The 23,779-nt window shown below is 37.7% G+C and overlaps 1 protein-coding gene across 2 annotated transcripts; it reads left to right on the top strand.

Moving 5' to 3' along the window:
• Nucleotides 1–1,073: 1,073 nt before the first annotated feature.
• LOC129887184 (uncharacterized) lies at nucleotides 1,074–23,197 on the top strand. 2 transcript variants are annotated; one of them, XM_055962173.1, is made up of 15 exons: nucleotides 1,074–1,430; nucleotides 2,284–2,376; nucleotides 2,536–2,617; nucleotides 5,164–5,267; nucleotides 5,429–5,555; nucleotides 9,523–9,617; nucleotides 11,106–11,229; nucleotides 11,406–11,486; nucleotides 11,732–11,830; nucleotides 12,265–12,423; nucleotides 12,526–12,577; nucleotides 12,720–12,796; nucleotides 21,633–21,677; nucleotides 21,977–22,153; nucleotides 22,256–23,197. In XM_055962173.1, exons 3-15 carry the CDS (start codon nucleotides 2,579–2,581, stop codon nucleotides 22,700–22,702), a joined length of 1,626 nt encoding a protein of 541 aa, XP_055818148.1. In that variant the 5' UTR covers nucleotides 1,074–1,430; nucleotides 2,284–2,376; nucleotides 2,536–2,578; the 3' UTR covers nucleotides 22,703–23,197. The 2 variants fall into 2 exon arrangements, with proteins under 2 accessions (XP_055818148.1, XP_055818147.1); XM_055962172.1 differs by lacking the exon at nucleotides 2,284–2,376.
• Nucleotides 23,198–23,779: the final 582 nt, after the last annotated feature.

The raw sequence follows: 23,779 nt of genomic DNA, 5'->3' as shown, positions 1-23,779 counted from the left end.
ATGAATGCTTACATTCAGAGTCTTTTTTGGTGAAAAGGTACCACAAAAACTTAAAGATAAGTTCTACAGAGTGATGGTTACACCGACTCTAATGTATCAATGAAGAGTTGCCAGTTAAGAACTTTTATAATTAGAATATGCATGTTGCGGATGTGAGGATGTTGAAATGGATGTGTGGAGATACCTAACGAGATAAGATTAGAAATGAAGATATCTGAGATAAGGTGAAAGTGGCCTCCCATGGACAAGATAAGGGAGGCGTAATTGAAATGGTTCAGACGTATGAAGAGGAGATGCGTAGACGCCCCAGTGACGAGGTGTGAGGGTTGGATATGATGGGAACGATGAAAGGTAGAGGTAGATCAATGAGAATTAGGGGAGAGTGATTAAATAAAACATGACACAACTATAATTCTCTAATGACATGACCTTAAATATGAGGATATATATGTCGCAAATTATGGTAGAAGATTGCCAGGCTGTTGAGCGTTATCGCGCTTTTCGGTTGGATTAGGCTTGGTGGTAGTCTGAAACACTGTGTATGTCGTAGTATTAGCCTTATTCTTGTAGTTTCTTAATTTTTGATATCTATTACCATAATACTTTGTTAGTATTCCTTTTCCGTATTAGTGATATTACGTTTTATATTATTTGTCATATTTTCTTCATTATTGGGGAATAGATTGTTGATTTGTTTATATGGACTTGGACAATTCTATCCTCATAAGTTAACTTTTGGGGTTGAGTTAGGTGAGATGTCATATTTTTACATGGTATCAGAGTCAAGTCCATCCCGATCCACGCTTCAATTGGGCCTGGACATGAATGAGGTGTTAAAGTGAGTAAGAGTACCGCACTTGAATCGAGAGTTTTTCGAAAAATAACCTTTTGACCTCCATAAGATAAAAGGTAAACTATGCATATACCATAATCATCTTAGACTCTACTTATATTGTATTGTAATTTTTTTAGCCTTGGTCCTTCTACTATGAACTTGGAGAATAATAATTTTTTTCTTTAAGAACAGGCGTGAAGGAACACGTGATATAGTTGGATGACACAGGACGGTTGACGACTTCCTTTTTGTTTTTGTTTTTGTTCAAAGAATCAAATGCGAATAGAGTCCAACGCAACCAACCAAGGGTCATAGACCGCTTTTCTCGTTTTCTTCTTCTTTTCTTCTGGGAAAGAGCCATCATTTGCCCCCTCTACACCGCAATAGCGCGGCCTCTTTTCTTGCCTAATTTTCCCTCTCTCTACACATCTGATATTTAACAATAGTTATCACAAAAAAGGAGTAAAAGGAAAAAGAATCATTTACAGAGGTCAAGAAACTTGTACAGTTTCCTATTTGGGAGAGAGAGAAAGAAGATCTTGGTTTACCTAAATATCATGGAACAACTTGTCAACTTCATTATTCGACCCCCAAGGTATGAATTGATAAACCCTTTTCGACTTGGCTATTTCTTTGCTAATTGTAATTGCTATAATATGCAATTTTCTTTTTCTGCTTCTAAAGTTTGAATCTTTTTCCCAAATTCTGACGTGGGCTAGTTTGAATTTGATGTGGGGGGTTTTCTTTAATGGTAATTGCAGATGTGGGGCTCTACTTTTTATGCTTCTCTTTATTGTGCTACTGGTTTAGGTTTGTTGATCTTAGGAGTTATTATTTTGTACTTCATGTGCTAAATGGTTAGGTGTAAATCATAATCACTGAGTACTGAATCTCATTAAAAGTTTGAAAGTCCTGGCAAGGTCATTACTTTTTCTTTATTTAGGGTGTGATATTCTTTTGACACTTGAAATAAAGATTTTTCATTCAACAAATGAAAATTCTGCAGTACTTTAGGGAAATTTGCAAAATGTTTGCCTTTCGTCTTTTATCTTACATTAAACAGTGCATATTTTGATTGGATCCCGTATCGGAACTAATGACAGTGTGTGTAAGGTGTGTTTCTGTAGTTTGGACTTTGGAGGTGTCTCTTTATATTGCTTTTCCTGGGGGAATAAACTTTAAAAAGCTACATTTCGCGTTATTTATGAAATGCAAACATGTTGGGTAGACTTCATATTTAGTACATTATATTCATCTCATATATTGGAAATCCTCCTTTTGTTTTACAAAATTTAGAATTTTTTTGTATCTCTTCCCCTTGCCAATTTCTGTAGTTAATTCTGGACAGCTTCTGGCTCTAAGAATCTAATAGAAGAGATATCTCTTAGACTTAGGGTTCTGATTCATCCATGTGGTACACGAAAAAACTTTGGAAAGGATATTTCCAGAAATAATCTGGAGAAATTTTTGCTTGTTATCCACCGGGAGTCAGAAAGGTGCTTGAAGCAGCGAGATATCTGTTTCTACGCAAGATAGTTGAGGTTACTACCATCAATTGTCTGTCAGAAGCAAAAAGTTCTTTTGAGTTCCTTATAACATAATATGCCTTGGCAACTCATGTATACCCATATTTTTCTTCTAATATCTTGTACTAATAGATGTAATCTGAAACTTACGACCCTACTTCCTGTGGATTGCAGGGCTGAGTATGACCCTAAAAATGATCTACTAGATGAAGAATTCATGCTTAAAAGGAAATGGTACCAAAGGAAGGATCTGGAGGTGAGTACAGTGGTGATTAATATCCTATTGTTTTCAGTAAAAATTAGGTCACTGAATTACTTCAATGTTTTATTTACTCATAAACAGACTCTGTATCTTTTCCCTTGTTCACGCGTGTTCTTCATTTTACTTTGTCTTTGTTAGCAACCAAGTAATGAATTGGAGAACTAATATGAGACAGTCGATGTTGGACAACCAGAAACTGATCTAGAAGTAAATTTACAACCTATCAAGTAGGTTGAAAGTGTATCACGTGAAGACAGATCTAGTATTCTATGGGAGTGAATGAAAATGAACCAAGTAGAGACATCTGATATTCTATGGGAGCAAAAGAAAGAATTATAGTCATCTAATCAATTCTCAGGCCAATATGTATTCAAATATAAACTGTTTGTTCATAAGACAACAAATGCAAGCAAAAATAAGAGCAGACACTTTTTACTTTGTTAATTTGACTAACCGAAAGAAAAATTTGTACGATTATTTTGTAGCATTAATATCTTAGGAAATGTGTTGAATCCCTTTGCTCTTTATAATTAGGGTGTAGAAACTTATTTCTTATCTTTCCAGTTCAAAAATAATAATAACTTCGGGTGTAGAAATGCTGAAGATATAAGAGGCATGTTATTCTCCGGCCTCCGCTAGAATGATGTATTGAGAAGCAACAAGACAATTCTTATAAGTAATGCCCACAGAGGAACATGTGTTATGGAGAAAATTCATGGCAGAGAAATACTGTTTGCAGCTGGGGGCCAACTCAACCTCACAAGCTATCTCAGGAGAGGAGGATTTTCCAAGACTATATAAGGAGACCCCTTATCCCACTGATGTGGAACTTCAACCCCCCCACTCCCCACACACATGCCAGGATTGGACATGTGGAGCCTGAACAATATAAGATGAGGGGCCCAACATCAAAAACAATGAATTGGATGGGCCTGATTCTGCTACCATGTTAAAGAAATGGACCTTGGGCCTAACTCAACCCCGAAAGCTAGATCATGAGGGTTGAAAGCTAGATCATGAGGGGAGGATTGCCCAAGACCATGTAAGGAGGAGACCCAAGGACCCTTATTCCACCAATGTGGGACTCCAACAATAGTGTTTTCTACTTTTCTGGTGCAACCTGATCTTTGTAAATGATGTAGATTCCAGTTAGCAATGGCAGAGATTTGCACAGTCTGTAACTTCTAAAGCATTATCTTAGTGTTCATTTTTTTAAAAATAAAATTCACCCTTATTGAAAAAATTGTCTTTGGATGAAGATTCTCCACCTTTTGTAAATCTTATATTGGGATTTTTCTTTTCAATCACTAAAATAACTTATCTCGTAACTTAAGAAGTCACTCCACACGGTGTTAAATGGATAACTTGGATTGGAAGAAACACTAGAGCTTTTGAAGGCAAAGTTGATCTTGCAACATTGTATGACTGCGCTGATCGTTTATTTTACACATAACACCACTACTTGTATAGATGATTAGGTGGAGTTTGTAGAAGTTAGAAAGAACTGAAATGTAGAATTCAGTGTTGTCAAAGGCTCATTTAAGGCACGCTTAAGCCTTGAAGCTCAGGGAGGGCTCTTCGCCCGCTTAACTTATGCTTTAGCCTAGGCTAGGCCGCTAGGCACTAAGGCGTTTGCCTCAATGCACGTGAGTTCTATCTTGAATAGAGTACTGTATTAGTTGTTAAGGAAAACATTATGAATGAATTTGTTACCTTATTGAAGTTATATACCAGAATCCAAATATTGTATTAGTACTACAGAGTTCTATGATTCTTTCTTATATTGAAGTCAAGTGAGTCCTCAATGTATATATATACATGGTTTTATGACAAGTAAAGCTTTTAGAAAATCATCCAATAGTAAGTCAAGGGGGGATGGTTTTATGACAAGTAAAGCTTTTAGAAAATCATCCAATAGTAAGTCAAGGGGGGTTTTGTTCAACTTTCTTTCTTTTGGCAGTTGAAAGTTTCACATTTGTTATGACCACTTTAGACAAGATCAGATTTTCTACTTCCGTATAGCCTTAAATGTAAGAAATTATTTTTCTCAAATAACACTAGGTTACTTCTTTCCATCTGCCTAAGTTTTGGTGAGCAGATTTACCCATACCTATGCTAGGTACCCAGTGAAATGGTCGAGGTGCGCAAAAACTAGTTCGAATACCACCTTCATAAAAAAAAAGTGAAAGCTTTTTTCCTTACAATGATTTTTGTAGTCTTTCTACTTATTTGTTATGTAGACACTTGCGATTTGTGTGGTTACCTAATATAAAAGCAATATGCTTTTACTACTACTGTTACTGGACCAAACTCGTGAAATGGATTGTCGTGAGACTTGAACTCAAAACCTCTTTATGGGCTCCGATACCAGGATGAACTGTGTGACTACCTTATCGAAGCGTTTAAGATGATATAGAGTTTTTTCTTACTTATTTACGAACTCATAGGTCATTGCTAATCTCTTGAACAGTTTACCTAATGCTTGAATTTCAAGTTTCTATTTAGTCATTTTAAATTTAAGGGCCTTACTGTTTTTGCAGGTTAAAAATAGTAGGGATGATATTCTTAAATGTAGCCATTATATGCCTCTTATTCGTCCCGAGGGAAAGCCACTGCCTTGTGTGATTTACTGTCATGGAAACAGGTTAGTGAAGGCTAAGTATTACTCTTCCCACCGTAATGCTAGAAAATTACTGCACGTTTCCTCTCATGCAGCGAGTAGATGTAGAAGTTTATTATTTTCTTTTGACTCCATTTAAGAGTTGTTTTTTTGCTAAGAAGTTGTTTTGGATGATCCTTTGGCAGCGGTTGTAGAGCAGATGCAAGTGAAGCTGCTATTATATTATTGCCATCAAACATAACTGTTTTCACCCTTGACTTTTCTGGATCTGGACTTTCTGGAGGAGAGCATGTTACGTTGGGGTGGAATGAAGTGAGTAGATGATTATTCTATTTGAGTTCAAGTGAAAAATAATGCCTTAACTTTTGGCACCATTGCTGGTGTTGTTTATGTATTTCTTTTCCTTCTTTTTATTTTAAGTCAGGGTTCTTACACATTTATTTCTCCTATGTTTACAAATATGGAGGCAACACAAATGGATAATGGAAGTGAATATTATTTTTTCAAATAAATATGAGGCTTGATTAGTTGGTTAAAACATGTTCTGCTTTTTCTACCTTTGTCTTCCTTTCTTTTTTGTTTGTTGCGTGTTAGTTGATTGAAATTCATTGTCCTTTTCTTTGAGTAATTATTCATCATTTGTCCAAATTATAATGAATACAACAACAACAACAAACCCAGTGTAATCCCACCATGTGGGGTCTGGGGAGGGTAGAGTGTACGTAGACCTAACCCCCACCTGAAAAGGTAGGGCGGCTGTTTCCGAAAGACCCTCGGCTTAAGAGAGAAGAACAAGGGAGGAGAAACAAGGGAAATAAGACATAGGTCAGTAAAGCTAGGCATATAGCAGACAATATAAAGATATGAATAATGAGAGCAATAAAACAATAAAGTCAGGGTAGGAAAGATCGGGGATAAAGGAGCATTAACTACTATAGATAAAATAGGATACCCAAAGTAAACTAGACCAACTAATATAAGCAGTAATCCCAAGCAAAATCATATGTTAAGACAAATGAGCGCGACTACGACTACTATGGAGAACCGATAGGCCACCTAGCCCACTATCTTAGTCTGAGTCCTCCATAGCCTCCTATCTAAGGTCATGTCCTCGGAGAGCTGCAACTGTGCCATATCATGCCTAATGACCTCTTCCCAATATTTCTTTGGCCTCCCTTTGCCCCTCCTGAAACCGTCCATAGCCAACCTCTCGCACCTCTGCACTGGAGCATCTGTGTCTCTCCTCTTCACATGCCCAAACCATCTCAGTCGCGCTTCCCGCATCTTGTCCTCCACCGATGCCACTCTCACCTTGTCTCGGATATCTTCATTCCTAATTCTATCCATCCTAGTGTGCCCACACATCCACCGCATCATTCGCATTTCCGCGACTTTCATCTTCTGAACATGAAGTTTCTTGATTGGCCAACACTCCACCCCGTACAATAGGGTCGGTCTAACCACCACTTTGTAGAACTTGCCTTTGAGTTTTGGTGGCACTTTTTTGTCACACAACACTCCGGAGGCGAGCTTCCATTTCATCCACCCTGTACCGATGCGGTGTGAAACATCGTCGTCGATATCCCCATCTTCCTGTATAATAGACCCAAGGTACTTGAAGCTTCTTTTCTTTTGAATGGCCTGGGTACCAAGCCTCACTTCCCCGTCAGCCTCACGCGGCAGGCCACTGAAACTGCACTCCAAGTATTCTGTCTTGGTCCTACTCAATTTAAATCCTTTAGACTCCAACGTCTGTCTCCAGCCCTCCAGCTTGTCGTTAACTCGGTTGTGAGTCTCGTCAATCAGGACTATGTCATCCGCGAACAACATACACCAAGGCACCTCACCTTGTATTTGTCTTGTCAATTGATCCATCACCAGGGCGAATAGAAACGGGCTAAGAGTCGATCCCTGGTGCAACCCCATCGTAACAGGAAAGTGCTCCGAGTCCCCCCTACCGTCCTTACCCTGATCTTAGCTCCATCATACATGTCTTTAATCGCTCTAATGTATGCCACAAGTAAACGTTTCGCCTCCAAGCATCTCCATAGGACCTCCCTTGGGACTTTGTCATAGGCCTTTTCTAGGTCAATAAATATCATGTATAAATCCCTTTTCCGCTCCCTATACTGCTCCACCAATCTCCTTAAGATATGAATGGCTTCTGTAGTCGAGCGCCCCGGTATGAATCCAAACTGGTTCTCTGAAATAGACACACTACTCCTCACCCTCATTTCTATCACCCTTTCCCACACTTTCATAGTGTGACTTAGCAGCTTGATACCTCTATAGTTGTTGCAGCTTTGAATGTCTCCCTTGTTCTTGTACACGGGAATGATTGTACTCCACCTCCATTCTTCCGGCATCTTCGATGTCCTGAAAATGACATTAAACAGCGCAGTCAGCCACTCCAATCCTACCCTACCTGCATTCTTTCAAAATTCCCCAGGAATCTCGTCAGGTCCGGTCGCTTTTCCCCTGCTTATCCTACGAACAGCTTCCTTAACCTCCTCAACCTTTATTCTCCTACAATACCCAAAGTCGCGACGCCTATCCAAGTGCTCCAAGTCTCCCAACACAAAGTCTCTGTCCCCTCCTTTGTTCAAGAGTTCGTGGAAGTATGACTGCCATCTCTGTCTAATGCGGAATTCCTGTACCAGTACTTGACCATCCTCGTCCTCGATGTACTTCACTTGATCCAAGTCACGTGACTTCCTCTCTCTCGCCTTGGCAAGCTTAAATAGCTTCTTATCCCCGCCTTTTTCCTCTAGTTTCTGCATAAAGGTGTTCAAAGGTTGCCGTTTTAGTCGCCGAAACTGCCATCTTCGCCTCCTTATTCGCCAACTTATACTTTTTCCTGTTCGTTCGCTTCTCTTCATCATCCTTGCTATCTACCAACTTTACATATGCCTGCTTCTTTGCTTCTACCTTTCCCTGGACTTCTTCATTCCACCACCAATCCCCTCGGTGCCCGCCATGGCGGCCTCGTGAGACCCCCAGCACTTCTCTAGCTGTTTCCCTAATGCAGCTGGCCGTCCTATCCCACATACTGCTCGCCTCCCCCCTACTATCCCACGCCCCCATAGCCATCAGCTTCTCCCCCATCTCTAGGGCACTAGACGGAGTCAAACGTCCCCACCTAATCCTCGGTCGGTCATCCACGACCCTCTTCTTCTTCTTCCTTCTTATCTCCTAGTCCATGACCAAATTATAATGAATGCTACTAATAATTTGTTCTAATTATATATTGGATGAGCTTATGGTAAATGTTCTTACATGCCCTAGCTTGTGGAGGGAGGGTGGTGGTGGAAATCTCTGAAGCAAAAAGAATATAGAATTTGCTTGTTTAGCTGAACCCATATTGTTAGGGTGGATGTTGTTTCAAATAATGCTGCATCTTATATTTTATTGGTGCTCACCGAATGGATGGTGGTGATAAGGGAGGACTATGGCGTTGAATTCTTATCTTGTTGTAAACTTCACCTTCTTTTTGCAAGAAAATAACAAAAATGGTCCCTTATGTTAGGGTGTAGGTTCAATGTAGTTCCTTGAATATATTCCTAAGCAGTTTTGGTCCTTTAAGTTTTCCAATAGTGAGCGTTTTTGGTCTCCGTCAAATACTTACAAATTGTCTAAATTTGACGTGCTGTGAAATGAGAACTCACATGTGAGGTGAAGTTTCTGCTATTTTTGGTCTATTTTCTAGAGTTCCATGCAGTTTCCTATGGTGCAGCTTCTGCTATTTTTGGTGTCTAATGTAGTTTTGTGTTGTGGTCCTAGTGGTTGAATCCCCCCCCCCCCCAGTTCCCTTCAGATTTAACAAACAATGTTTGTTAAAATATCTAATGGAAACCAAAAGTTTTCACTTTTGGCAAACTGAAACTAAAGCTGCTCAGGATTATATTCAAGGGACTATTTTGAACCTATCCCAAACAGAAGGACCATTTAGTCATTATTATTATTATTATTTTTTAAAATAGTTTCATTCTTTTTTCCCCTCTACTCTCTGTTATATGCAAAAGAAGATGGAGAATATTTTTCCTACATGCTCTTATTTCTTTTCTCCACACCCCAAGCTGGGTGGGGTGGGATGACTGTGGAGGAGAGGGGGGAGAGGGGGGGGGGGGAAGTGGTATGTTAATTCTGAGCCATGATTTATATGTCAGAATCTTTTGCTTCTACTGGGATGCTTTTTTGAGTTGCAACTTGTTGCAAACAACTAACTGCATCTGTTCCTTCTACTAGTAAGGGTTTCTGACATTTTTGGCCTGTTTCTCAGAAGGACGATCTCAGAGCTGTGGTTGAATATCTGCGGACAGATGGCAATGTTTCTTTGATTGGCTTGTGGGGCCGTTCAATGGGTGCTGTTACTAGGTAATCTAATTTCCTTTTGTTGATCATGCTAGATCATGTGCACTGCTTTGCTTTCTTTGCAGCAGGGGTGGCTATAGATTACAACAGGTGGATCATCAGTGTGTTATTGGTGCTCCAATGGCAGGAGTTGATGTGCCACTTCTTTTGTTTTTTTGAATGGACTACTTCAGAAAAATGTTAGCCACTTTTTATTGGATTATGACAGAACATTGTATTGCGGACATAACTTCTGTTTTGATGGTGAAGTGGGCATATATAGCGTCTTAAGAGGGACTGGTATCTTGTAGGAGACTCTTGGTGAAGGGGTAAACTCTCCAGAGTGAGTTGAAGAGAGTATTGAAAAATTTTTAATCAGCTGTAGCAGTGAGCATGGAGTTAGCATCTTGATCTGGCAAGTGGAATATCTTATCATGTAGTTAAGGATTACTGGAAAAGTATCTAGATCCTTACTCATGGAATAACCAGCTGGTGATCCGAATTGTTGAAGAACCAGGGAAATAAAAGGCTTGGAGTTGCTTTCCTCAATTTTAATTTCTTGAAATAATATGAGACATTGGTGGAGTTTTTTTTTTATGTTGGAGTAGTACTGGATGTTGCGTATCAGATGGCCTAGAGAGAGTGTCAAATTTATAGATATCGAAATTGAAGGCGTATAAATCCATGAAAGGGGAGAACATTGTTTAGTTGTAGTTCTTTGACATCCATACCAGACTATTCTGGTGTATGATTATTTTGACCAGAAGTTTGTGCTCCTAGGAAGATGTAATTAAATTAAAAATGTCTTGTTCTATGATGTGGTCAGGTTCAGGGAGCCAAGCCTGTGTGTATAGGTCTTAGGCATTCACAACCTTAGTCATAGGTGCATTGTCGGTCAAGTTAATGGTTGAGACATGAGACATGTAAAATCTCCCAAAACATATTTAATTATGGTTTTAGGATCACAAAATTTGTATTACTAAACCATTTAGCACGTTGCAAAACATACTTAAATTCAATATTTTAGGATCAGAAATTTGTATTACTAAACCATTTAGCACGTTGCAAAACATACTTAAATTCAATATTTTAGGATCAGAAATTTGTATTACAAAACCATTTATCACGCCATTCATGTTGCCTTTAGCTCAAGAAAAGTTTGCTTGGCCAAACATAGTAGTTGTCAACCATAACAGGTGCATAGTCAAAATTGATCTTGATATGCAAAGTTCTCATTAGATGAGAAATGTTGTTTTTGATTTGATATATCAAGAGAACATGGGATGCTGGTGCACAAGATTAAGTCTTCAGTTGGAAAGTATTAATATTACTTAGGAGAAAGGTTTTCCTGTACTGGATAGCTAACCTATCGGGTAATCAGTTTGTCTTGATATCAGAGTGCATGTGCATGCAACCTCTCCACCTCGTTGTTTGCTGTATTGTCTATACCTATAACATTGTGCTTCACTGGCAGCAGTATTGAAGTGACTGACTTAAATGTCGATTTTGCAGCCTTATGTACGGTGCTGAGGATCCATCCATTGCTGGAATGGTTTTAGACAGTCCCTTCTCCGATTTGGTTGATTTGATGACGGAACTTGTGGACACTTACAAAATCCGACTGCCCAAGTTCACTGTAAAGTTTTATAGTTGAAATATTGTTATCTGGTGCAGTTTGAAATTTACTCTCTTAGTTATTTTCTTGGGTTATTCTCAAATTTTCTTGTTGCAACTAAACGAGTGTGCCCTTCTTTTCTTCTTTCTCCTAATTCATTACTCTTTCTACATGTTCTTCTTTCCTGTTATTTTTAGGTAAAGTTTGCAATTCAATATATGCGCAGAGTAGTTTTGAAAAAGGCAAAGTTTGACATAGCCGAGTTGAACACAATTAAGGTATTTCCTTTGGGAAGGTGTTTTACGTATGAGTTTTGATGATATAAGCTTTTTTTTTTTTATGTTATGAAAATGTTCAGCAATTGATAAATGAACAGTGTTCAAGTGAAGATATTGTAGGAAATTTTCCTTACCAGTTTCAAGTTTTCGTGGGGGTGCATTGTCAGAAGTGACAGTTCTTTTTTATTTTTAGCACAATTTTGTATACAATCTTTGATCTTTTCTTAATGCTAAATTTTATGTAGGTTGCAAAGTCATGCTTTGTTCCTGTTTTACTGGGTCATGGTGTTGATGATGATTTTATACAGCCCCATCATTCAGATCGTGTATTTGATGCTTACATGGTAACTGTCTAATTTACCCCTTCCCCTTCCGGAAAAAGTAGTAAAAGGAAAGAAATGGATAATCTTTTTCGTATGTTCTTTTCTCTACATACCTTATGTGTTTGAATGCATTTCTAATGTTCCTTTTTCTTCTTGAAGTAGATCCATAGGTTTGGACCATCATTTCTTTTTGATGCTCCTATGTATATTCTATCCGATACACGTGCATTGTTATCTCTGAAGTTGAATACACAAAAGCAAGATGTTCTCTCTTGAACATTTGTACTGTATGAAATTGATTTGCAATTTTGTTGGACGTAAGATTTCAAGCAGTTTACTTTTGTTTTTATATCATTTATCCTTGTAAGTGGTATTTATTGCTGTGTTTCCACATATGACGTATGCCAGTGTATCCCATCTTGTTTCTTATTGTTTATTGAACTTTATCTTGGCAGGGAGACAAGAATATTATAAAATTCGAGGGTGATCACAACTCTCCGCGCCCACAGTTTTATTTTGATTCTATAAGTATCTTCTTCAACAATGTTTTGCAACCACCAGAGGATGAAGCTGGTGTTGCATTCTTTGACATGCCACAAGATTATTTTGGCAAGGTATAGTTCTATCAATATCCATGTCATTATTGGTTCAAGTATGAGGAAACTGCTGAGTTAGGCTCATAAAACTTACTGAATTTGAATTCTAATTATTTCCAGGGCAGTTGGAGTACAGTCCATGAACTGAACTATATGGATGATGTCCATGATGGTATTACTCTTCTGTTCTCTTTAATTTGCCGCAGGTGTTTCATTTGCTTCAATTTCATCTTAGAAAAGGAAAAACAGGGTTTATTCTGATGCTTCACGCCCATACAAATATCATGCGTGATACATGTTTAATTTCTTATCAGTTGCAGCTGCACCAACTAGTAGCACTGAAGATGTAATAAAGCAGGTTCGCTCTAAAAGACCCATGAGTCGAATAGAGGTAACAGAAAAACCTTCCAGTTATTGCTTTGATAATTGGTAAATTAGATGGCATGAGCTCCATTAGATTATGGGAAGATCCGGGTTTTTAAGAGGAAAAACTCAAGCAATGGAAAAGAAATTTATATGCGGACACGTTTGCTTGAATATCTTGTCCAAGTTGAAAGGAGTATGGGTGAAAATGTGTAGCTACTGACCGTTGAAAATACAATTAAATATAGGGAAAAGGATCAACTTTGCCCCTTCTACTATGCAAAAAGGATCAATTTTACCCTCCATTGTACTATCTGTATGAAAATACCACTGCCGTTAGCCCGTTACCTAAATGGTTCAAATATACCCTTCCTCCGTTAGGGTTGTATAAGGTGGGACACTCAATCCCATGTGACACTGATATTTTGATGAGGTGGATGCCATGTGGCATACCACCTCAGCGTCCCAACCCATTTTATCCTCCCTTCTACTTGTTCTTCCACCTCTAGCATGAATATGTCTCATTTGTGTGCTTTATCTACATGAATAACACCATGAGCCCAAGGATGAAAGTCCAACTAACCTGGCTGATGACAGAGGTTAGCTCAAATCCTAGATACAGATTATTGTACCCAGTATGTGCTTTTTCTAATTGATTTCAGTTGGAAATTTTGAAAAAAATAACAATATGGATTTGAACAAATTAGCTGAGAAAGGATTAATCCTAAAATATGGGAGTGATGAGAAAATCCCAAAACCGTTGGGATGGGAAGTCTACAAATTAGCTATGCAGCTAAACCAAAGTGCAGAATCATTGAGCTGTTGGTGAACTTTAGTATCTATATGAGTTTTGAAAAATCAAAGTTATCTGTTACCGTGAAAAAGTTGAGGGTTAAGAATTTAAGAATGGTTTTTCTTGTTTTCGATCAAGTAGTGGACAATGTCTAATATTACAGATAAAAACAACTACAAATCCAGTGTAATCCCCAAGTGGGTAAGGGAGGGTAGGAGGAGGGTAGTGTGTACGTAGATCTTACCCCTACCTTATGGATGTAGTGAGGTTGTTTTGATATACCCTCGGCTCAAGTAAATAGAGAGGTGGTTTTTGATAGAACCTTCGGTTCGAAGACAACAATTCAAGGCAATTTGGAAAGCATGATAAATAGTGAGAAAGCATGGAAAACAATAAGGAAGTGAAGAAGCTATGGCAAAAATAAGGAAAGCAAGACAACATTCTGCAAAAGGGACAATAGTAACAACAAAATAATATGATAACCGCAATACAAGAAACAATAGATAGTAATAGAAATTGAAGAACAAAAAGCTAAGAGAATTATACTACTACTATTGGTATTAGAAACTAAATGAAAGGGACGTTATTAGTAGGGTTTATATATAAATCCTAAAGGAACCAATCAAAGGTAATTATTTGAGCGGAGAAAAAAACAAGAGAGATCAATAGAGAAAAAAAAGCCAAATTGAGAGATCTTTGTTTAATTTAAAGATGTCTCAAACCGGTAGTGGTGATGAACATAAGACTCATAGGGAAGCTGAATTAAGGGATCAAAATGACACCAACTTGATAGCCACACGATTGGATGATATGAATGTCACCATAGCTGATTAAGGAGGAAATATATTTTTCATACAAGGTGTGGGATAAAGGGTAAAATTTGAGTGGTGCTTATGTGGTGAGTTCATACTTGGTAAAGAAGTTGGAACTTACATGCACCAAACACAACACTCCTTATAAGCGATAGTGGTTGAATGATTTTGGTGAGCTTATGGTAACAAAACAATACATAATTTTTTTCACCATTGTGTGGTATTATGATAATGTTCTTTGTGATGTAAGTCTAATAGGAGTGCAACTCATGATAAGAGAAAGAATGGAGTTTCTATTGAGCTAAATAAGAGAAACTATATATTTGCACCTTTAACTCTATCACAAGTTTATGAAGATCGGAAACCTTTGAGTGAAACAATGAAAAATTTTGAGAGAAAAGGATGAGAGGAGTAAAGGAGTGCATGTTGACATGCCAAGAGAGTAAAAAAGAGAGTATGTGTTGTGTGAAAAGAATGTGATGTCAAGTGAAAAAAAGGAGGAGGATCATAAAATAGAAAAAGGGAGGGATGATTGTGAGATTGAGAAAGAAAAAGGTAAAATAGTCTAAGGGACCCCTGTACTTGTATGAGTTTGAATTTTGGACCCTTCTACTCAACCATTTGCCAACTGAACCCTTGAACCCATCGAAATTCAACATTTTAAACACTTTTTTTGACTTGGCATCCTATGTGGCAGAAATAACCAAGGAGTGTGATACACAACATATTAGGAGCGTGAGTCCTTGTAAAAAGGGTCTAACAGTCGCATTAGCCATCTTCTTGCCCATTTGCTTCTAACACAATTGATGGACAAATTTGAGCTTTTTCTTGCCTTTTTCTCGATCTTCTCTCCCCAAATTTCTTCTCAATTTTTTTTCATCGTTATTCTCTTTTTCATGCATTTCCAGTTAATTTTTAACTTCAGCTTTTTTGATTGATTTTGTTGTATTCTTCTTCATCACCATGCAAGTTTATTTTTGTTAGAATCCTAAAATCTAATCAAAATCATAAAACATGTTAGTGAAGGCATAACACTACTATAAAAACACCGTACACTAACTTTAAGCACGAAACAAAGCTAAATCCCCAAAAATTTCCAACAAAATATGTGTAAATCAACTAAAACCCAAAAACCTAACAAAGACACAAATAGAAGATGAAATCCAGACTAAACAACAAATAAATACGAAAATAAGTTGGAAAACTTACATAGATAAGTTGAAAATCGAACAACCAACAAGAACATTCAAACAATTTCGTGGGAATGAAGGAGAAAATGGAAAAGAAAGAGTACGGTAATGTGTTTATATATAGCCACACTCAGAAACTTGTCTAGACCGGCGTTGATGCAAAGTCCACTCAAGCGATGAACATGTGTTCTTCGACTTGGACGGAAGCGGAGACGAAGACGGATTGCCCTGGTTGAGACTCAACAATAATTCTGCAACAATATCGTCATCCATGATTGCCGCTTTAAGCCACTCTTCAGTTATGCCAGCATTTTTTCTCAATGAAAAAAGTAGAAGAGGTTGGAAAAGGATAAAGTGTTAAGAAAATGAAGAGCAATGGAATGAGATTGTGGGGATAGTGGTGGCAAAGGCAAATAAAAATCGAAAAGAGAAGTGTAGCTACATTAATTAAATATAATAAAAGGAACAGGATGACATGAAGTGGCTATATATATAAACACGTGTCATTGTATTAATTTTAAAATTATGTGTCAGTATTTGCGGTGCACGTACAACTGAGTAGTCAAAAAAGTGTTTAAAATGTTGTGTTTCGATGGGTTCAAGGGTTTAGTTGGCAAATGGTTAAGTAGAAGGGTCTAGAATATAGGGGTCCATTAGATCATTTCTCCAAAGAAAAAGAAGAGAGTTTGAGTAGGTTATTTCTTATTCTAACTTTAACATTCTTTCTTCTTCTTCTAGTTATTTTAACTCTCTTATAGTTACTCATGGGAAAGTTTGTATTGAAGAACTATTATTGGATGAACTTAATCTTAAAGTGGTTGAAACTACATGTCACGTGCATGTTTATGTGAAGGATAAAGATAAAAAAAATTGGGGTTGTCCCAGGTAAAACTCATAACAAGAAGTCCAACAAGGTAGTTGTGGATCTAGGGAAAGTGAGGTGATGTTGTTCCTTTGCTACATAAGACCAAATACAATGAGCTGCACATGGATGTGCGGGAACACTCCCTTCAACATTTTCACTTGCATTATTTATAACTTGAACAACATTTTCTGCTCCAATCTTCTCTATAGTGTTCTGAAACAAGGAGAACATTATGATAGAATCAGTCGATGAATCGCTCGAATCAATAGTTTCAAGAAATACACTTTCTTTTGTAGAATTCACCAACACATTGATGATCATCTTTTTTCCGTTCCTTCCGTCCACTTATCCATCTCAATGGAACTTCCAAACTTGTTCGATTCTACACTGTCATCCTCCACAATTTTTCTCTCTTCCACTTCTTTAGTTAGATAAGGACCTCTAAGTTCATTATAAGTAGGGGCTTCATTCTTGGACCAAATTGCTTTACGACCTCAATGAGGGTTCCAAAAGTGTTAGTATAATTGACATAGTTGAAAGAGAGCCCTACATTGTACACCCACCGTGAAAAAGACGCAACTGCACGATCCCTTAAAATATCCATGACAACATCATGCAAACTTTTTTTTATTGTTTTTTCCCTCATTATCTCCTTGGAATAATGTTGTTCATGCTCTCTTTCTCAAAAAATAATGTTGCTCATGTCTTAAAATTGGGAAAAATTAGAATTGCAGAAGTCCAACAAAAAAAACAGAGGTTATACTAGAGTAGAAAAAAAGAAGAAGAGAAATTACTCGAAGAAAGAGCTTGAAGGGCTTAGAATAGTCCACTTGGGTGGAAGGGGAGGTCAAGTTTTATTTTACCTGGGCCTAAGATTGTCCCCTCTGCTATTTCGAGAAAAGTCGCTTCCTTTTCTCAGGGACTTTTCCGGAACTCCAATTTTGCTTTCTATAAAACATTATATTTTTTCCCTACATTATCTCCTTGGAATAATGTTGTTCATGCTCTTAAAATTGAAACAAAGCAGAATTGTAGAAGTCGAAGAATAAAAGAGAGGTTATACTAGAGTAGAAAAAGAAGAAATTACCTGTAGGAAGAGCTGAAAACCCTAGGCGGAGAAGCAATCTAGAAGTTGAACAAATTTGGGTCTCGCAAATTATGAAGGCGCGACACTTTTTTCCCCTTAAAATCAACCTTTTAAAGATTAGAAAATGTAAAGCTTCTCTTCAGCCTTTGAAGCGATCACTTCTCTTCATATCCATCACTTCATATCTTTGAAGTGCAATAGCCTCGCGTTGCTTTACTTCATCGCTTTCCTAAGCATTGCACCAACTTCATGCGTTACGTCACTAATATTACAAATGGTACCATTAAATTATAAATTTACAGTTCGGATGCCGCACACTAAATTTTAGAATTGACAAACAAGCATCATATATAAAGATATCAAGCGCTACCTCATATTCATTCTAGTGGTGGAAGAACATGTGGAAGGGAGAGTTAAAATGGGTAGGGGCGTTGAGGTGGCATGCTACATGGCGTCCACCTAATTAAAATGTCAATGTCATGTTGGATTGTGTGTCCACCTTGGACACTCTAAAAGAAGAATGGTATATTTGAACCATTCAGGTAATAGCGGGAGTATTTTTGTATGGATATAGTATAGGATGGTATAGGGTAACATTGATCCTTTTTGCATAGTAAAGGGGCAAATTTGACCCTTTTCTTTTAAATATGTAATAATGTGCTTTTTCTAATAGCTTAACCTTTTAGATAAGATGGTCACACAATTCAATATGGTATTTGAATAGGCAGGGGTCCTAAGTTCAAGTCTCACGGCCACCAGTTATAAAAAGATTTTTGACGTGCTTGGTCTAGGGAAAAGGATCAGGCTCACATGAGTGGGGTGGCGTCTTGAATATATAAAAGTGTGCTCTCTTTAGTAGCTTAAACTTTTAGATGGTGGTCACATAGTTCATCATTTACCAATTGCATGCTTGTAACCAAAGGCATGGAAGTTGAAAAGTTTAATATCCTTTGACTTTCTTTTTGAGTTCTGGAAGGTGGCTGATTCAAAATATAAAAGAACTTTTGTATTCTTTGGATGGGTTTTCCCTATACACCCCCTCTTCTATGAAACTTATTTTCCTGAATGGATTTATAGAGTTGCACCTTCCTTACTGTGCCACATGGCAATGACCAGACCTCACCTATTAGCTTAACTTGTATTCACACCAGTTTACAGAAACTTTTTTTTTTTTAGCTTAAAGACTTTTGCTTTCCTTTGGCACTCTTTCCTCGTGTTCTATTCCATGCAATTTGACACTGCCCTTCCTCACTAGCCTTTAGATAACATCAACAATTATGCCTTGCTCCCAAACAAGTTGGATCAGCTATATGAATCCTCATTGACCATGTTACTCCATTAAAACTCACCCCATACCAATATTATGCAATACAAATTAAAAGTAATAGAAGTTATCTATATTTTCTAAACATATAAATCTCTGAATTCTAAACCATTCTGAGAAAGCATATGGCTTAAAGTAAAAGTGACAACATGTCTAAAACATTTTCGCAACTAATTGGTATCGCCTATGAGATTTCTTTCTTCCACTGTGTGCCCTATCTTTTGCTAAGTCTTCATGGATTCCCAGAGATTGTAGGTCCTTCAGGACAACTTTTTTTCTTGTGATTTTAGGTCTACTTTGTCCTCTTTTAACACCTTCACTCACCTTGGGTGCACACTTACAGACCAGTGCATCAGGAGGTCGACATAGGACATGACCAAAGCGTCTCAAGTGACTTTCTCGTAGTTTATTCTCGGCGTGTTCTACTTGAAAAATCTCCTGAATATGTTCCTCTCTAGTCTCTGGATCTACCGTCAATTACCCAACTTCTCCCTCTCCAGATCTTTATGTTTCCCTTTCTACACTGTTCTATTTTGGTGGGAAAGCAAGTAATTTTCCCTAAAATTCTTCGTTCCTTCACTTAATATCATACTGTCTCAGTGAATATTCACTTTAGATTGCCTAGTCGGACCATAGTCTAGACCTCTGATCAAGCTACAAGCACAAGTAGATAGGCGATTAGAGTAGAGAAGATTGGCTAGCTTTCCCTTTCAATTAATCTCCGGGTGCTCAATGCTACTATTGATGCTAGTTGTAAGGAGTCTTGGTCTCAAACGGGAAGAAAGAAAGAATAAGGAGAGGTAGAATAGGAGTCAGAATCCTGAAAGTGCACAACAAGAGTCCTTTTCAAGTGGTTATGGATACTAAATGAAAAGTTAAAGAGGAAACTTAGAAGGAAATAATAATCATTGAAAATTAAAAAGTGGACTACTGGAAATCCAGCTGTGTGAGGACACAATCTGGAAAAATTTATCAGCTTTGGGAAGAATTTTAGCTTCATGTGAAGCTGAAAATTGAGAGTGGAAAGTATACAATATTCTGATCTGATTTATGGGTGTGAGATGCCAAATTAAAGGTTTCACTTCCTGTTTTATATTCACTTGCAGCGAACAAAGACTGCAAACTGGATGGTGGCTGATTATTGTGTAGATACTGGATATAATTTACTCTTTTGGAGAAATTATAATGGGTGGAGTTGGATGAAATAAATGAATTATTTAATCTATTGAACCTAAAGAAACTGGATGAGCACAACAGGAATAGAGATGTATTTGCTTGGCTGATGAAAATTGGTTATTCTCCGTAAGAAGTTGCTGTAAAGTGTGGCGGAAGCAAGCTGAAAACTGAGAAGCTGATTGACCATGGAAAATGATTTAGAAGACAAAAACCTCTCCAAAGATAGCTTGTTTGGTAGGGTGGCTGCAAAAAAAAGTTCTTGCCTAACACAAGACACTTTGCAAAGGAGGGGAATTTCAATGTGTAGCAGATACTTCTATTGTGAAAGAGAAGGGGAAACCACTTATCATCTACTTCTGCATTGCGAGTCAACCTAGAAGGTTTGGTGATATGGTGATACTGATACCAAAGGATGTAAGGTTCTAATGTCAAGCTGCAGAGACAGAGCATTGCGAACAAGCCAAAGTAGATTTGGAGGACTATCCCATTGTGCATCATGTGGAATATTTGGTGGAAAAGAAATAAGAGATGTTTTGAACAAAAGAAACTACATTTATTTGTAGTAAAATCTAAATGTATTCATAGCTTGTCTGTTTTTTGCTGCAAGGACCACAGGATAGAGAAAGTGGAATATGTTTTTGATTTTGTTGGACACCATGATGTTAAAGATGTAATGGCATCATTGTAATGCTCTTTTTATACCTTCTTGGTACTAGCTTTAATAAAATTACCTCAACTTTCTCAAGCAAACAAGAAAGAAAGAACAAGGATTTCATCCAAGGTGTCTCCTTTTGCATTGGAATCCTAGCTTCTCGTTTACTACTAAGGTGATTCCCCCCCAAGTTAAGACTGACAGCTAGTCATGCCCCCAGTCTTTACTATTAACGACAAGGAGATGGTGGCAATTGGAGGGATAGTTACTTGTTTTTTCTTAAGTCAAGGTTATTTGATTTTTCTTTTATTTTGTAAGAAGAGGATTAGCGGAAAGATCCATTCTGCTGAGGGTTTTTGTGATGGAAAAGAAGTGATCCGAGGTAAGAGTACTTCAGGGACAGTTACTGGTGACTGAAAGGGAAGGGGAGGAGTAGGCATCTACAAGGAGAATTCCAGGGATGGTAGATGGGGAAAGCGGTGGTGGAGCCATGATTTTCACTAAGGGGAGTCAAAATATAAAGAAGTATACACGCGAAAAAGTCAAAGAGGATTTAATATATAATATATATACATAACTTTTTTTTACCTATCTACACTAGTAATTTTCCAGGGGTGTCAATTGACATCCCTTTAAGCAAGGTGGCTCCGCCATGGGCGTTAAGGGGGATGAGATAAAAAAGGAGAGATGTTGAGGATAAAAGAAAAGTTATTATCTATATATTTATTTTCAACTGTGAGCTGTGCTAACCCCAGTTAATGTATCTGGTTGGATTCGAGTGGTTAGGCTTCTATGTGTGTCCATGTGGTCTTAAGAAACCATTCTTCTAGTAAGTCTGTTGCACATTTGCAGTCTTTTAAATTAATGTAATCATTGGTGAGCACAACTTTTCAAAAAGATCAGTTCTTTGGTAATAGTCTATCCTATATTTGATGTCTCCTCCTTGTGTTTTTAATTTTGTTCAGGTCCCTTCTGACATATCTGCTCAGGATAACCAGACTGCAGACCAGGTAATCCCACAAGTTTCAGATTTATTTGGAAGTTAGACAACGAAAACTTTCTTAGAATGTTTATATTCCTCAAATGCTCTTCCATTTCATCATTCACTTGAAATATCCACTCTAAACGGAATAATTTGTCTGCTTCTAAGATTTTATGGAAATTTTATGTTCCTTTGGCAATTTGGCCTCCAATATAATATAATTGATAAAAGATGCCCTTACTACTTTTTCGGGTTTGAAATGTTAGTATGGCTTGGCAAAAGTAAATTGTGTTGCTGCAACTAATCCATGCATTTTTTTTTCTTCAGGAAGAAGGTACTAGAACCTACTCTGCCCCATCATCTTCAAAAATGATCAGCTTTGAACTTTCCAATGGTGATCCATTTGGTCCCAATGTTCCTGCATCAATAGATGATGACGACTATGTGGAATACCCACTTGATACTATGGCAGATTTTCCAAGTAATGTAGATGAAGAAGAAAGGGTATGTTGAATTTTACAGAATTGCATCGCTTTAGTATTGGCCTCAGTATTCTTTGTATTCTTTCTCAGCTTTTGATATTTTGACTGGTGACAAAAATATCAGATGTTAATGAAAGCAGTACTCGAGTCTTTAAAGGACCTGGAGGTTAAACATCCTCCTGCTGACCAAGCGTCTTCAAATGCTGTCATAGAACTTCCTCAACCTTTGCAGGACACTAGAGAGGAGTCGTCTACTACAAAGCAATGTACCCCCTCAAAACAAATTAGTGCTAGTGCCATAGTTGTTAATGGGCACGATGCAGACGCCAAAGTCCAAGTTCTAGATACTGAAAAAGTGTCAGTAACTCCAGCTAATAGTACTTCATCAGTGAAAGAAGTGGAATACAATGGAGCTTCTCATCGCAAGACGTCTATCAGCGATCAAAGTTCGTCCAGTGTTGACACGGTTGATGGTACTAAAGCTACTGTGACTGTTGTAAAGAACCCAACAAGTAATGTCATGGATGGTCTGTGGCGTCGTTGGGATCTCAACTTCTTCAAGAACAGATAATGGTTTGGAAGATTGACCTTTTACAAAGATAACCTTTGGAATGGATTAGGGATAGCAGAAAAAGTTACAGTGGTTATAGAAATTTGCTGTTTGCTGGATGTACATTTTTTTTTTTGGGGGGGGGGGGGGGGAGTAAATATTTATACTTTCTTTCAGGAGTGGTGAGAAAGTTGGGGCAGGTGGTTATGGGAAACGAAGGGGGTTGGGTTCGTTTGTTGCTAGTTTACATAGGTCTTCCTTCTTCGAGTACAAGCATTCAGCTGTTTATTTACTCCCCTGTGAAGAAATTAGGCCCATTGTTTGTTGTAAATTTGGACTGACCAGAATGTGTTGTATATGTACAGGTGATGTGCACAATTTTTCTTGACAAAATTGGAATTGTTAGCAGTGTCAAGTTTCTCTGCTTCATTCCTTTTTATAGTGTTTGTGTATCGTATTGTATGCAAAATGGAACAACTTTGAATCATTCAACATGGAACATTGTCTGCTCTTTGAGGTGTCTGAATTCCTGTCAGTGATAGTTCTATTTGTTTGATGTTTCGATTGGACAAACTCACCATTATCTTCAAGCAGGTAAGTAACTGAGAGGGATTTGCAAATAGGATGGGAAAGTGCTTGCCATGCCACAAGCTTTGGCTATTCGTCAAAACTTTAGTACAAATTATCTCATAATTTTGGAACAACTATCTTATAAGTCCCCTTGTATGAATTTTGTCGTTAACTTTGGAACAATTTAGTTCACAAGTCCTGACGGTTCACAAGACTTGCATAAAAATTTCACCAATACGTTCTTGCTTTAAATTGATCCAAGTCAACTCCAAATGATCCAAATTTGATATACAACCTTCTTATATCTATCTAAACCATTCTCAGCAGTTACATTCAACTCAAGTTTTTAAAAATCAATTAGACCCATGTTGTCTTTTTCAACAATCAAGCTCAACAATAGTGTTCTTAAAGTTTCTTCAAGCAAACTAATCCAAATCAACCATAAATAAGCAAAGGAGAAGGAGGAGGAAGGGGAGTAATAGTTGCGAATGCGCATCACAATCAATCAATCAACTACCTTTTAAACTA

Source organism: Solanum dulcamara, chromosome 4 (genome assembly GCF_947179165.1).
Source record: "Solanum dulcamara chromosome 4, daSolDulc1.2, whole genome shotgun sequence".
NCBI classification, from domain to species: Eukaryota; Viridiplantae; Streptophyta; class Magnoliopsida; order Solanales; family Solanaceae; genus Solanum; species Solanum dulcamara.
Note: the sequence above shows the minus strand (reverse complement) of the source record. Positions and strands in the feature narration are given on the sequence as shown.

Excerpts from the sequence above, each read along its gene's own strand:
- LOC129887184 (XM_055962172.1), top strand. The coding sequence starts at position 1,393 with ATGGAACAACTTGTCAACTTCATTATTCGACCCCCAAG. Across the intron at positions 11,487-11,731 it reads CCGAGTTGAACACAATTAAG|GTTGCAAAGTCATGCTTTGT; the intron begins GTATTTCCTTTG and ends AATTTTATGTAG. Across the intron at positions 11,831-12,264 it reads GTGTATTTGATGCTTACATG|GGAGACAAGAATATTATAAA; the intron begins GTAACTGTCTAA and ends TTATCTTGGCAG.